Here is a 13,175-nt window from a genome sequence, read left to right as displayed (position 1 = left end):
CCTGCTCTCCCGCCTGTTTGCTGTTCAACGCTCACACCCACATTTACATCCTAACTCAATCTTCATGCCTGTGTCTTGCATTTGGATTCATTGCAACAGGTACAGATACACCCAACCCTGAGACACCAGAGGCAATGTCATTTGATTCCAAACAATTGTTTATTGATCATTACAGAATGTCTCTCCTGTGCTTCTTGCTCCTTCCCCTCTCCCTGCCCCCTTCCCATTCACAGTCCAGAATTGAGACCCATATTACAATCAAGTTTATCATTGCTCACGTTTGTCATGAAATTTATTTGTTTTTTGCAGGAAGCAGTACAGTGCAATGCATAAAATTACTACAATACTGTGCAAAAATCTTCAGCACCCTAGCTATTTCCACACTACATGCCTAAGACTTTTGCACTGTACTGTAGATTCTAGCTCTGCTTCCCCCTCACACCTATGATTATTGTCCCAAATTAAGCAAAGAGTGAAACTTGGTGGTTTTGAAAATGGTACAAAACATCAAAACAGAGCCTGAAAGTATCTTTATTAAACAGACCACTGTTGCAGGGAAATAGAATGCTAAACAGAATCTATTAATGCCCTTAATTCCTGTTGGAGGAGAAAATTGGAAGGAGAGATTCACAAAATATAAATTAATCATAGATCTTTCAGATCAATATTACATCCTTAAAATACAGATGGATTTACAGCTCAATAGTTTTAGATAAAATTTCATGAACCTATTCACACTGGAAATAAATCTATAAAATTTAGCACCATGGTCAATCATTCAACATAACAAAGATGGCCACAACATATAGAATTATTGACATAGTAGCTCAATATCCACTTTTATTTGAAAAAGTAAGTTTCCCCCAGAGGAATACAAGAAAACAGGAGAATTAGAACATCACCAATTCAACTCTGTAGTTCTTTCTATTCATGGTAACCTTTCACTCACTGGTTTGTCAAATATTTTTCTACCACCACCACCAGTCAGGTCACGCTGTCTTCTCACTGCTGCCATCGGGAAGGAGCTAAAGGAAACCATAGGTCCCACAACACCAGGTTCAGCTATCAGGCTTCTGAACCAGTGAGCGAGGATAACTTCACTCACCTTAGCCCTGAAATGTGGACTCTAACACTCATGTTCTCTGTATTATTTGTGTATGTATTTATTGTTGTTATTTTTTTAATATTTGAAGTCTGTCTTCTTTTGCAGATCGGTTGTTTGTCAGTCTTTGTGTCTAGTTTTTCATTGATTCTGTTGTATTTCTTTGTGTTTTAGAAATCTGCAGTGAAATGTGTCATTTGCGTTGACAGACAACACACCTAAGGATATGGTGAAGTTAGCTAACATCACGACACATTCCAGCACCAACATAACATGCCCAAAATGCTCGGCAGAACAACACAGAACACAACAAGTAGCAAACCAACAACAGCAAAACAAGCCACTCTCCCTCCCATGCGCCCACACATGTGGACAGTCCTCCAGTTCCAGGACTGGTCTCCAGGCTTTGGCCATTGAGCTTCAACTTCCAGACTTCCCTGCAGTACCATATTTAATACTGACTTCTCTAACATACTTCCCTCTTCTTCTATTCCTCACTCTGACATCTTACTGCTTTTCCACATATGTCTATCACCAACCCCTGGTGCCCCTCCTTCTTTCCATGGTCAACTCTCAGATTCCTTCTTCTCCAGCCCTTTACCTTTCCCACCCACCTGGCTTCACCCGTCACCACCTAGCGAGTCCTCCTTCCCCTTCCCACCTATTTAATTCTGGCATCTTTCCCCTACACATTCCCGAAGAAGGGTCTCAGCTCAAAACATGGTCTGTTTACTCATTTCCATAGATACTGCCTGACCTGCTGAGTTCCTTCAGCATTTTGCACGTGTTTCTCTAACATATTCCCTATGACAAATGTTAAGATAACTTGCCTCTGGTTTTCTACTTTCTGTCTGGTTCTGTTTTCCAGTGTAATGTAACCTTGTCCTAATTTTGGAACATAACCATTTCACTCACCACATCTTTTGAGACTCTAGAATGAAGTTCCACAGATAAAGCAGAAATTCTGTAGCTTCACAAGCAATGTGAAGCTACTTGCTTCAGATTGATACTGAATTATTAAGCAGCAGTAAGGATATCACATGGATAGTTCTGTGAAACTCGAGAATGCTTGATTGCATTTTGACATCAGCCAAAGAACAATGAAATGAGCACAACAGAAAATGTCTACCCTGGAGAGCTGCAAGCTTCTGCACCTTTTGACAATATGGGTGTCAAAGGTGACTGCACTAGGCAGCAGGAGATGAGTCCAGATAGCACGTTGAAAATTAAATCAAAAAAACGAGTCTCTTTCCCTTTGGGAGAACAGATTGTCTCGGGGTCAGCAGAGCCTTGGTATCCATGGACAACGGGTAAGTGTAGAGTACTTAAATACTGGGTTTTTCAATTACATTTCCTTTGCTAATCACTTATGTTTATAGCAAAAATAATTATGGTCTTCGACAACTTGTATTTACATAGTATCCTTAATGTTAAAACTTATCTGAAGCATTTTAAAGGGTCATCATTTTAAAATTGTCAAGCTATCAGTATAATGCCTCAGATTCAGAACGTGGCTCTTCGTATGCAGTTAAAGCAGAGTAGAGTAATAGAGTACATTCTAGAGTTCTCAACTGTTATGTTAACAAACAGATGAGATGCTAGCTCTATGCATTCGCAGGTAAACGATTCCATGACATTTATTAATGTGTAGAACTCTTCTATTAAAAATTTAGTTATGTTTGGGACCTTGCTGTGTAAAAATATCTCTGTAGCTGTGGGCTAAGAATAGTAATTTGTCTACCAAACCACTTTTAGAGGTTGATCATGGAAAGTTTTATCTAATTTCTAGTTATTTATTAGAAAATTGTTCTAATATTACTGGAAAGTAAAGATCACCATCATTATGTGATGTGTTGTATGACGTAGGTGATCATGGTCTTTGACCGTGATTGTTCTTGGCAAATTTTTCTACAGAAGTGGTTTGCCATTGCCTTCTTCTGGGCAGTGTGTTTACAAGACAAATGACCCCAGCCATTATCAATACACTTCAGAAATTGTCTGCATGGTGTCAGTGGTCACATAATCTAGACTATGATATGCACCAGCTGCTCATACAACCATCCACCACCTGCATCCATGTCTTCACATGACTGTGATTGGGGGGCCAAGCAGGTGCTACACCTGGCCCAAGGGTGACCTGCTGGTTAATGGAGGGAAGGAGCACCTTACACTGCCTTCTGTAAAGATGTAGCTCCACCCCACCATCCAAGGTAAGAATAATAATTTTTAAATGAAGGTTAATCAGCCAACAAAATTATAAACTATTAGAAATTAATGAAGATCAGATCCACAACATGTTCATTCTAAAATGTTAAACTAAATTAAAATGAATTAATAAAGCATTGCAGAGTTGTGTTATATATCAATTATGTTGTTTGCTCAGGTTTAACATCAGTGGCATACTTTGTGAAATTTGTTGTTTTGCAACAAGCATATATTTCAGTACATAGTAATAAAAAGTATAAGTTATAGTAAGAACCATATATTAAAAAAAATCAATCAAATAAGCAGTTCAAAATAGAGGGGTAAAAGATACTGAGGAGGTGTTCATGGGTTCATTGTCCGTTCAGAAATCCAATGGCAGAAGGGAAGACTCTATTTCTGAAACATTATGTGTGTGCCTTCAGGTTTCTCTACATCCTCTTTGATGGTAGCTATGAGAAAACCTCATGTCGTATACAATGGGGGCCCTTAGTGATGGATGCCGCTTTTTGAGGCATTGCCTTTTGAAGGTATCCTGGATGTTGAGGCTAGTGCCCACATTGGAGCAGAGAGGGTTTACAACTTTCTGCAACTTTATCCAATCCTGTGTAGCAGCTCCTTCACCCTCTGTACCAGACAGTGATAAAACCAGTTAGAATCCTCTCCATGGTACGTCTGTAGAAATTTTCATGTGTCTTTGGTAACATACTAATTCACCTCAAGCTGCTACCATGCCTTCTTTGTAATTCCATGAATATGTTGAGCTCAGGATAGATCTTCACGGATGTTGACACCTAGAAACTTAAAATGGCTCACTGCTGATCCCTTGGTGAAGACTTGTACAGTATGTGTGCTTTGGCCATTTGAGGTGGAATGGCCATGGCGATTGATCATTAGGTAGCAACACTGAATCACGGAGAAACACAAGCTAGAAAAAATGGAGATTGGACATTCAGGACTTAATCTCAATCACCAATTTTTAGCTTTTAACCTTATGGTTTGTGGTTTCATGAAAATAATTACTAGCTGCTTGAGAGACAACTAATTGTTTCCCAGCAATAAATGACTCTCCTATGCCTTCGATTTATCTGCCCAGAGTCAGAGTTTGAAGTGTAGCTTCTTTAGAAGCAGCTTCAATTAATATGGGAGGATTAGGATAAATATATACATTGGGGACCAGCACTATTTCCTGTTGTATAAGGGGAATACATTTTAATACTAACTTAAAATATTATAGCTAGCATCGAAGCGCCCTAATTATAGTGAGTTTGCCCATTTTAGACAACACAAGCTAGTTGCTCAATTGTTACTCAAGCCCACTGAATGTGTATCAATAACTATGTTGTGGCAAACTCACTATCAGAATTTGAACACCTTCTACCTGGCTATCTGACATAAAAAATGTCTGCCCATCTTTCTATGAATAAAATCTTCCTGACATGTTACCTGGGCTACAGAATGTTTGTTTTACATTTTGTGACCAACAGAGACCTCCTAAAATTATTGATTTGAGTAGACTGTTCATTAGTTTCCATAGACACTGTCTGACCTGCCTAGATCCTCCAGCATTTTGTCTGTGTTGCTTTGGATTTCCAGCATCTGCAGACTTCCTCTTGTTTCAAATTCTAGATCATATGTCTGATTGTCCTGCTGGCCTTGGGTGTGATGTGAACATTGTAACCTTACCTTGTCACTATCTAGAGTACTTGCAGTAAACACAATGTTCACCATAAACAAACAGCAATCATTCTGGAATTTTCCCCCTTTCTTTCCAGCCCATAAGAAGGGTCTCAGCCCAAAACAACAACTGTTTATTCATCTCCATGGATGCTACCTGACCTACTGAGTTTCTCTAGATTTCCAGCATTTGCAAAATCTTGACACAAGAAATTTATGTATGTTGATTTGCAAGATTTCTTGTGTCTATGATCGTCATTGGTTGACACTTGAATATCCATTGCCTTAAACCACTTTGGCTCACTTCAGTAATTTGGAGCTGCCATATATCCATTCATTTGTTACGTGCCACGCCATATAACATGGTTGATCATGGTCTTTCCATGACCACGATTGTTCTTGGCAATTTTTTCTACAGAAGTGGTTTGCAATTGACTTCTTCTGGATGGTGTCTTTACACAGATAGGTGACCCCAGCCATTATCAACACTCTTCCGAGATTGTCTGCCTGGCGTCAGTGGTCACATAACCAGGACTTGTGATATGCACCAGCTGCTCATTCGACCATCCGCCTCCTGCTCCCATGGCTTCACATGACCCTGATCAGGGGTCTAAGCAGGTGCTACACCTTGTCCAAGGGTGACCTGCAGGCTAGTGGAGGGAAGGGGTGCCTTACGCCTTCTTTAGTGGAGATGTGTCTCTACACTTGTCATATATGGGCCTACTATTTCTTCTGTGACACAAGAAACTTTTATTGAGTAATAAGGAGTATGAGGAGCATCCAGCAAATATCCATTATTAGAGACACAAGCAACATCTATGCTCTTTCCCTCTTCCTTATCGTAACATTTTCCAGTACAAATATGCTGGGGGAGATCAGTGCAAGCGTCAGGACTGAGTTCTGTGTGGGTGGACGAGTAACATCAATGGGAGAGACTCCCTCCTCGTACTTATCCCTGCAAATGTGACAAGTGCCACACCTGCCCCAATACCTCCTCCCTCACCATCATTCAGAGCCCCAAACACTCCTTCCAAGTGAGGAAACTCTTCACCTGTGAGTCTGTCGGGGCCGTCTACTGTATCTGGTGCTCCCGGTGTGGCCCCCTGTACATCAGTGAGATCTGATGCAGATTGGGTTTATCGCTTCACCAAGCACCATTGCTCCATCTGCCACGAAGGATGGGATTTCCTGGTGGTGACCCATTTCAATTCAACTTCCCATTCAAAGTTTAAAATCCAAAGTTCAGAGCAAATTTATTATCGAGGTGCACACAAACACACACTCTCTCTCTCTCTCTCTCTCTCTCTCTCTCTCTCTCTCTCTCTCTCTCTCTCTCTCTCTCTCTCTCCTCCTTCCCTCTCCCTCCCTCTCCCTCTCCCTCTCCCTCTCACCCAATTACCAACATAGAAACATTGGAAGACCACTCTAACAGACGGACAACAATGGGAGGATTCCTATTCCAACAAGTCAGTCTATGGCCTTTTCTAATGCCATGATGAGGCCATGCTCAGGTTTCAGGAATTTTACCTCATATTCTGTCTCGGTAGCCTCCAATCTGATGGCATTTCCATCAATTTTCCAGTAATTTCACCCAATCCGCCTTCTTCCTTTTGCTATTCCCCTTTCTGGTTCTCCTCTTGACCATTCTCTTCTCCTGCCCATCACCTCCCTTTCGCTCCCCCTCATCCTTCCCTTTCTTCCATGGTCCACTGTCCTCCCCCACCCACTCACCTACCCCCTCACCTGGTTGCACCTATCATTTGCCAGCTTGCACTCCTTCCACTCCCCACCTTATTTCTGGCTTCTTTCTCCTTCCTTTCCAGTCCTGATGAAAGGTCCTGGCCCTAATCATTGACTGTTTATTCTCCTCCATAGGTGCTGCCTGACCTGCTGAATTCTTCCAGCATTTGTTGTTCAATAACTTGAGTATCTGCAGAATCTTTTCTGTTTACGAGATAAAGGCATTCAGCAGGGAAGCAAAAGATGCTTGAGGACCTCAGGACATTTGCAGATATTCCGGCATTTGAGGATAGAAGAACTGTAGATGTGCCTATTTGATCAGAAGCTCCAAGAGGTATTTCAGATTTAGGAATATTTGCAGAACTAAAACCCAGATTTCAAAGAGGATACTACTTTCACTTAACAAATTCCACTTCCATATTTTTTTTTTGCAATATAGGCCCAGAATTTCTACTGAAAAGCCCCAACTTCTTCATAAAATATCAGCTTGAAATAGTTTAACAGTATAGAAGTTTGCATCTCTCACATGGCCGTGAGCACTGCAGAATCCATACATGAAGAATCCAGTTGCCATACATGAGGCCTAATACATGCTGGGAGGTTGCATTAATTTGAGAATCAGAATCTGAATCAGGTTTAATATCAGTGGCATATGTTATGAAATTTGTTGTTTTGCGGCAGCAGTACATTGCAATGCATATAATAAAAAGCTGTACATTACAATAAGAAATATATTTTAAAAATTAAATAAGTAGTGCAAATGGACAGGAAAAAAAAATATTGAGGTAGTGTCCATGTGTTCATTGTCCATTCAGAAAACTGATGGTGGAGGGAAAGAAGCTGTTCCTGAAACATTGAGTGTGTGTCTTCAGGCTTCTGTTCCTCCTCCTTGATGGTAGCAATGAGAAGAGGGCATGTCCTGGGTGATGGGTTCTGAAATGTTCGATGCTGTCTTTTGAAGATGTCCTTGATGCTGTGGAAGCTAGCGCCCATGATATAGCTGGCTGAGTTTGCAAATTTATGTAACTTTTTCCGATCCTCTGCAGTGGCTTCTCCATAGATTTGACAACCCCTTATACATGCTTGAAATGATTCTACTACCATTATCTGAATTATATGCTTTTCTAAAGAGCTCTATCAAGCATGTATTTGCCTTGGTTACACTTATAGGCGTCTTATTAACATATTGTCGCATCTGTAAATACCAATAAAAATCTTGTTTTTCTAATAAGTGTTTCTCTTTAAGCATTTCAAAACTGAACAGTGTTCCTTCTTTCATTATGTTGCAAAGAACTTTTATTCCTTTAGCTGTCTAGTCCTTAAATCTAGCATCCAATTTATTTGGTGTAAAATCCGAGTCATATGCACACCATTTAAGAATTGCAATATCTCCCTCTAGATTATATTCTTTTATAGTAGTTTTCCATATTTTAAGAGTCAATTTCACCCATGGGTTATCAATAGTATTTATGTACCTTTGCAGGTTGTTATCAGCCAAAATTGCTTGTATGGGGATGGGAAGTACCCGTTCCTCAATGTTTTTCCATTGAGCGTCATATGATGGGTTACACCAACATATCACAGCTCTCAACTGTGTTGCAAAATAATAATCTCTAAGAGAAGGTAGGCCCCATCCTCCCTTTTCCTTTGCCAATCGCAAAGTTTTGAGAAGAACTCTAGTCCTTTTACCCTGCCAAATATACCTTGATAGCATCTTGTTCCATTTATTGAATTGATTTTGATTAATCTCTATTGGTAGGGGCTGAAAGAGATATAACAGTCTGGGCAGTATATCCATTTTAATAGACTCAATCCTTGAACTGAGACTGAAAAAAGGAATCAGGTTCCATCTTGCCACATCTTCCTTAATTTTTCTATATAATGGCTGATAATTACATTCTGATAATTTTGCAAAATCTTTTGGCATAATGATGCCCAAATATTTGAAAGACTCTGTGTGCCATGCCCAGGAGTATCTACTTTCAATTTCTCTTGGTGGGCTATAGTAATATGAAAGTAATTGGGTTTTATCTATGTTGATCTTGTATCCTGATAATTGACCATATTGTTCAAAGGATTGCATCAATTTAGGTAAAGAGTATGTTGGTTGCCCTAGATTAATCAAAATGTCATCTGCATAACAAGTCAATTTATGCTCTGTCCCTTTAATAGTAATTCCCCTGATATCTTCATTTTGTCTGATGTAATGAGCTAATGGTTCCAGATATAACGCGAAGGGTAGTGGTGACCATGCACAACCCTGTCTCCTGCCCCTTTCTAGAGTAAGACTATTTGATAAATATCCATTGATTTTAATCCTAGCAGTAGGATTGTCATATAGTGTCTGTATAGTTTTAATAATTGTGTCTTGGAAACCAAATCTATGTAAAACTCTGTAAAGAAAATTCCAATTAACCGAATCAAATGCTTTTTCAGCGTCCACGCTTATCACTATTGCTTCGATTTTATTTGTTTGTATATGATCCATAATGTGAAGTGTCCTTCGTATATTGTCTTGTGTCTGGCGTTGTCGTATAAAACCTGTCTGATCGGGTACATATCAGTATGGGTAGAAACTCCTCTAATCGTTTGGCCATGATGGAGGTAAATAATCTATAATCTACATTAAGAACGGATATTGGTCTAAATGACCTGCATTCCATTTTATCCTTGCCTTCTTTTGGTATAGCTGAGATTATCGCTTCCTTCCAACTGGGTGGCATTTGTGCCTTTTTTAGAGCCCAGTTCAGTGTGGGGAGTAAAACAGGAATTAACTCATTTTTAAATTCTTTTTACCACTCTACCGTATACCCATCTGATCCTGGTGACTTGCTTAATTTAAGCCTACTAATTGCAGCTTTTAATTCAACTTCAGTTATGTCAGCAGTCATCGTTCTATTTTGCTCTTCGCTTAAAGTGGGTAACTCTAGAGAATTCAAGAAGGTGTCAGTTTGGGTTATGCTTCCCCCCGGAACTTTGGAATATAGAGTTTTGTAAAACACTTCAAAAGCTTCTTGAATTTCACTTAGCTTTTTTTTTAATCATTTTCGTTCTTGGGTCCCTAATTCTATGAATTGTATTTTCTGTTATCCTTTTTTTCAGTTTCCATGCCAGTATTTTCATAGATTTCATTTTTTTATTAAACAAAATATACTTTATTCAAAAGTTTTATTTTCACCATCCCAGGTAGAACATTCCAGACACCCACCACTCTCTGTGCCAAAAAAAAACATAGCCCTCGCATCTCCTTTGAAGTTACCTCCTCTCACCTTAAACTTCTTTGAGGAAGTTTCTTCTTGGGGATCTACTCAGGATAAATATTAATTTATGAGGTTGGAAAACCTGGGAGTGCAAGCTTGGGCAGTTTTGCAGAGATGTTTGGAACATCACTAATGATCAGAATCATTTTATGTTTATCAGCTCACTTGAGTGGAAAATTAACAAGTCTCCACCGCTTTGATATCCTTTTACTGTATTACATGATCTGTCTGTTTGCCTTTGACAGCTGCTGATGGTGTTCTGCAACTAGACAAACTCCAGTCTGGGTATATATTTATACATCTATAGATTCAGCACAGAACAGGCCCTTCTGGCTCAATGAGTCGCGCTGCCTAGCAACCCACTTATTTAACCTTTGCCCAATCACAATGACCAATGGCTTAGTCTGGCAGTCATTCATTGATTCTGTCAGAGTTACTGTAATATAAAGTAAATGAATCTCAGGGTGGTATATGGTGACATACATGTACCTTGATAATAAATCTACTTTGAACTTCTTATTTTTATTTAGAATTTTTTTAAAATTTGCATAGTTTGGACTCATTTGCACATTGATTGTTTGTCAGTCTGTTTGTCTATAGTTTTGCATTGATTCTGTTGTACTTCTTTGCTCTACTGTGAATGCCTGCAAGAAAATGAATATCAGGGTTGTATTTGGTGATATATATGTACATTGATAAAAAATTTACTTTGAACTTTTGAACATTAACCAATCAGTATGTTTGCAGTCTCCTTCCAATTTTGAATAGATATGCTTATGACCATGGTCAAGACTTTCTTTACATACAAGTGAGGGGTTAAGTGGGTATATAGGTTAAAGGGTGAGAAAGGGACATGTTTTGCTATTGTTCTGCTGAACATTTTGGACATGTTATGTTTGCACTGGAATATGTGACAACGCATGTGGCTGCCTCCAGCACCTCTATTGCTGTATTGGTTGTTAACGCAAACAACACGCCTCACTGTATATTTTGATGCACATTGATAAACCAATTGTTATGTCCTGGATAAGGTTTATACTGCTATGCTGTGGAGTATTTCATTTAGTAATTAATGTAAAAGCAGTTTGTCCTGGTGGTAGAATGTTTTTGTTTTGGCTAAAGATGAGAAGGCATGTTGTTCAATTTAGGTATGTGGTGTCAGCCAGTCAGGATGGGGGATTTGGGAGAAGGTTCTGGAGAGAGCTGGGCAAGAGGAGCTTGTGATGGACCCTAGTGGGGTTCGTGTTCTTTTGGCGGGAGTTGCGGAGAAGAGTCCTCTGCAGGACTCGATCCAATAGGAAGATGCAAGTGCAAGGAGTACTTCACGAGACAAAGGAGTCCAAAATGGGAAGTTCTACTGGTGATTGATGATGAGAATTCAGCGCCGTAACAATTATGACCAGCTTTTGGAAAAGACAACCTCCAACAGTCATGTGCACATTTAAATGGATTTAACTATAATGCGCCCTTTTATTGTTTTTAGCAAAGTTTTCTACAGAAGTGGTTTGCCATTGCTTTCTTCTGGCCAGTGTCTTTACAAGTGGGTGACCCCAGACATTATCAATACTCTTCAGAGATGATCTGCCTGGTGTCAGTGGTCACATAACCAGGACTTGTGATGTGCACCAGCTACTCATACAATCATCCACCACCTGCTCCCATGGCTTCACATGACCCTGATCGGGGGGGCTAAACAAGTGCTACATCTTGCCCAAGTGTGACCTGCAGGCTAGCAGAGGGAAGGAGATGCTTACACCTCCTTTGTTAGAGATATACCTCCACCCTGCCACCCCACTCTGTATGATTATCCCAGTATTTGTCCTCAAGTACTGGAATTCATCCCTGTTGTGTATAGGCCACCTCTTAATATGGTTCAAGCGTGGAAAATCAATATCCTGATTATGTTGCCTTTGATTTCCTAATTGAGCAAGGAAATGCTACAATTAAAATCATATCATCATCACTCACCAAAACCCATCCAAAAATGCACACTCATTGTGATGGACAATTAATTATTTGGTAGCTTAAATAATCATATCCCATTTTTGATTGTTTTTATTGTCAAATAGCAACACATGTTGATGGAATGCAAGCCTTTTCTTTAGTACACACTTGCTTTACAAAATATAATTAATAATTATTTAGACATATGGTAAAACAGTAAAATGAGATGTCGGAAAGCTACACTACATTACTGTGTAACACTACAAAATTATGAAATATGTAATGATTTGAAAATTAAAATCTATCTGATGCATCAAGTTCTTCTGTGTATCACCCACATACACTAAACTCTCACTTGGGACCCAATAAATAAATATTATAATGACGCTTGAATATTCAAATCAAGATTCTTTACTTTAGCAGTTAGCAGTAATTTAAGTTTTAAGATCAAGTAATGCAGAATAATTGTGAAACTAGAGCAAATTATACAAAGGATTTTGAGTAAATTGAGAGAAATGGTGATCTCACTAATTGTCCCTTTAGCTGCCATATTCTTAGCACAATGCTATTACATCTCAGGCATCAGAGTTTGGAGTTTCATTTTGGTGTCCTCTGTCAGAAAGTTTGTACACTCTTGCCTTGTGTACTTGGGTTTCCTGCAGGAGTTCCGGTTTCCTCCCGTGGTCCAAATGCATCCTGGTTGGTAGGTTAATTGGTCATTGTAAACTGCCCGGAGGTTAGGCTCAAGTGGGTTGCTGGGCATTGCGACTTCGTGGGCCAGGAGGGCCTGCTTTGTTCTGTATCCGTACTAAAATAAAATAATAAAGTTGGTATTTTAAATCATCTCTGCTGCTTGCATGTTTTATTACTGATCTAAAACTAGGCAATCCCTTTACATATTGTTTGCTAATTTTCTTCAACAATTCTTTCTCCCCTTATTTCTGCTCCTGCATTAGGCCAATGGGTTTGACCCACTGTCTTGAACCAGTGGTTGTTTTTTTTCAGAACTGAGCCTAGACAGTATCAGAAATCCAGCAGTGCAAAGTATCAGAGTTAAGCATAAATGTACCTTCCTTGCACTTCTAAATATTTATTTATAGAAGGATTCACTGGATAGATATCCAGAATAAGGATCCTACTCAATTTTAATCATACAGTCATTGTGTCAAACAGCAAGAAACAGGCCTTTTATGTCACTGTGTCAAGTTCATGTTCAGTTCAACCATACACATGTATATCACCTGTTGTGT

General features: G+C 39.4%; 1 protein-coding gene across 1 annotated transcript in view; it reads left to right on the top strand.

Annotated features, from left to right (window-relative positions):
* Nucleotides 1-1,908: 1,908 nt before the first annotated feature.
* LOC140722948 (protein phosphatase 1 regulatory subunit 37) overlaps nt 1,909-13,175 on the top strand; it is a 296,211-nt gene continuing 284,944 nt past the window's right edge. The window contains exons 1-2 of the mRNA XM_073037577.1: nt 1,909-1,971; nt 2,193-2,412. Of these exons, the coding sequence (XP_072893678.1) occupies nt 1,909-1,971; nt 2,193-2,412 (283 nt within the window). The remainder of the gene's footprint in view (nt 1,972-2,192; nt 2,413-13,175) is intronic.

Source organism: Hemitrygon akajei, chromosome 3, assembly GCF_048418815.1.
Source record: "Hemitrygon akajei chromosome 3, sHemAka1.3, whole genome shotgun sequence".
Lineage (NCBI taxonomy): Eukaryota > Metazoa > Chordata > Chondrichthyes > Myliobatiformes > Dasyatidae > Hemitrygon > Hemitrygon akajei.
Note: the sequence above shows the minus strand (reverse complement) of the source record. Positions and strands in the feature narration are given on the sequence as shown.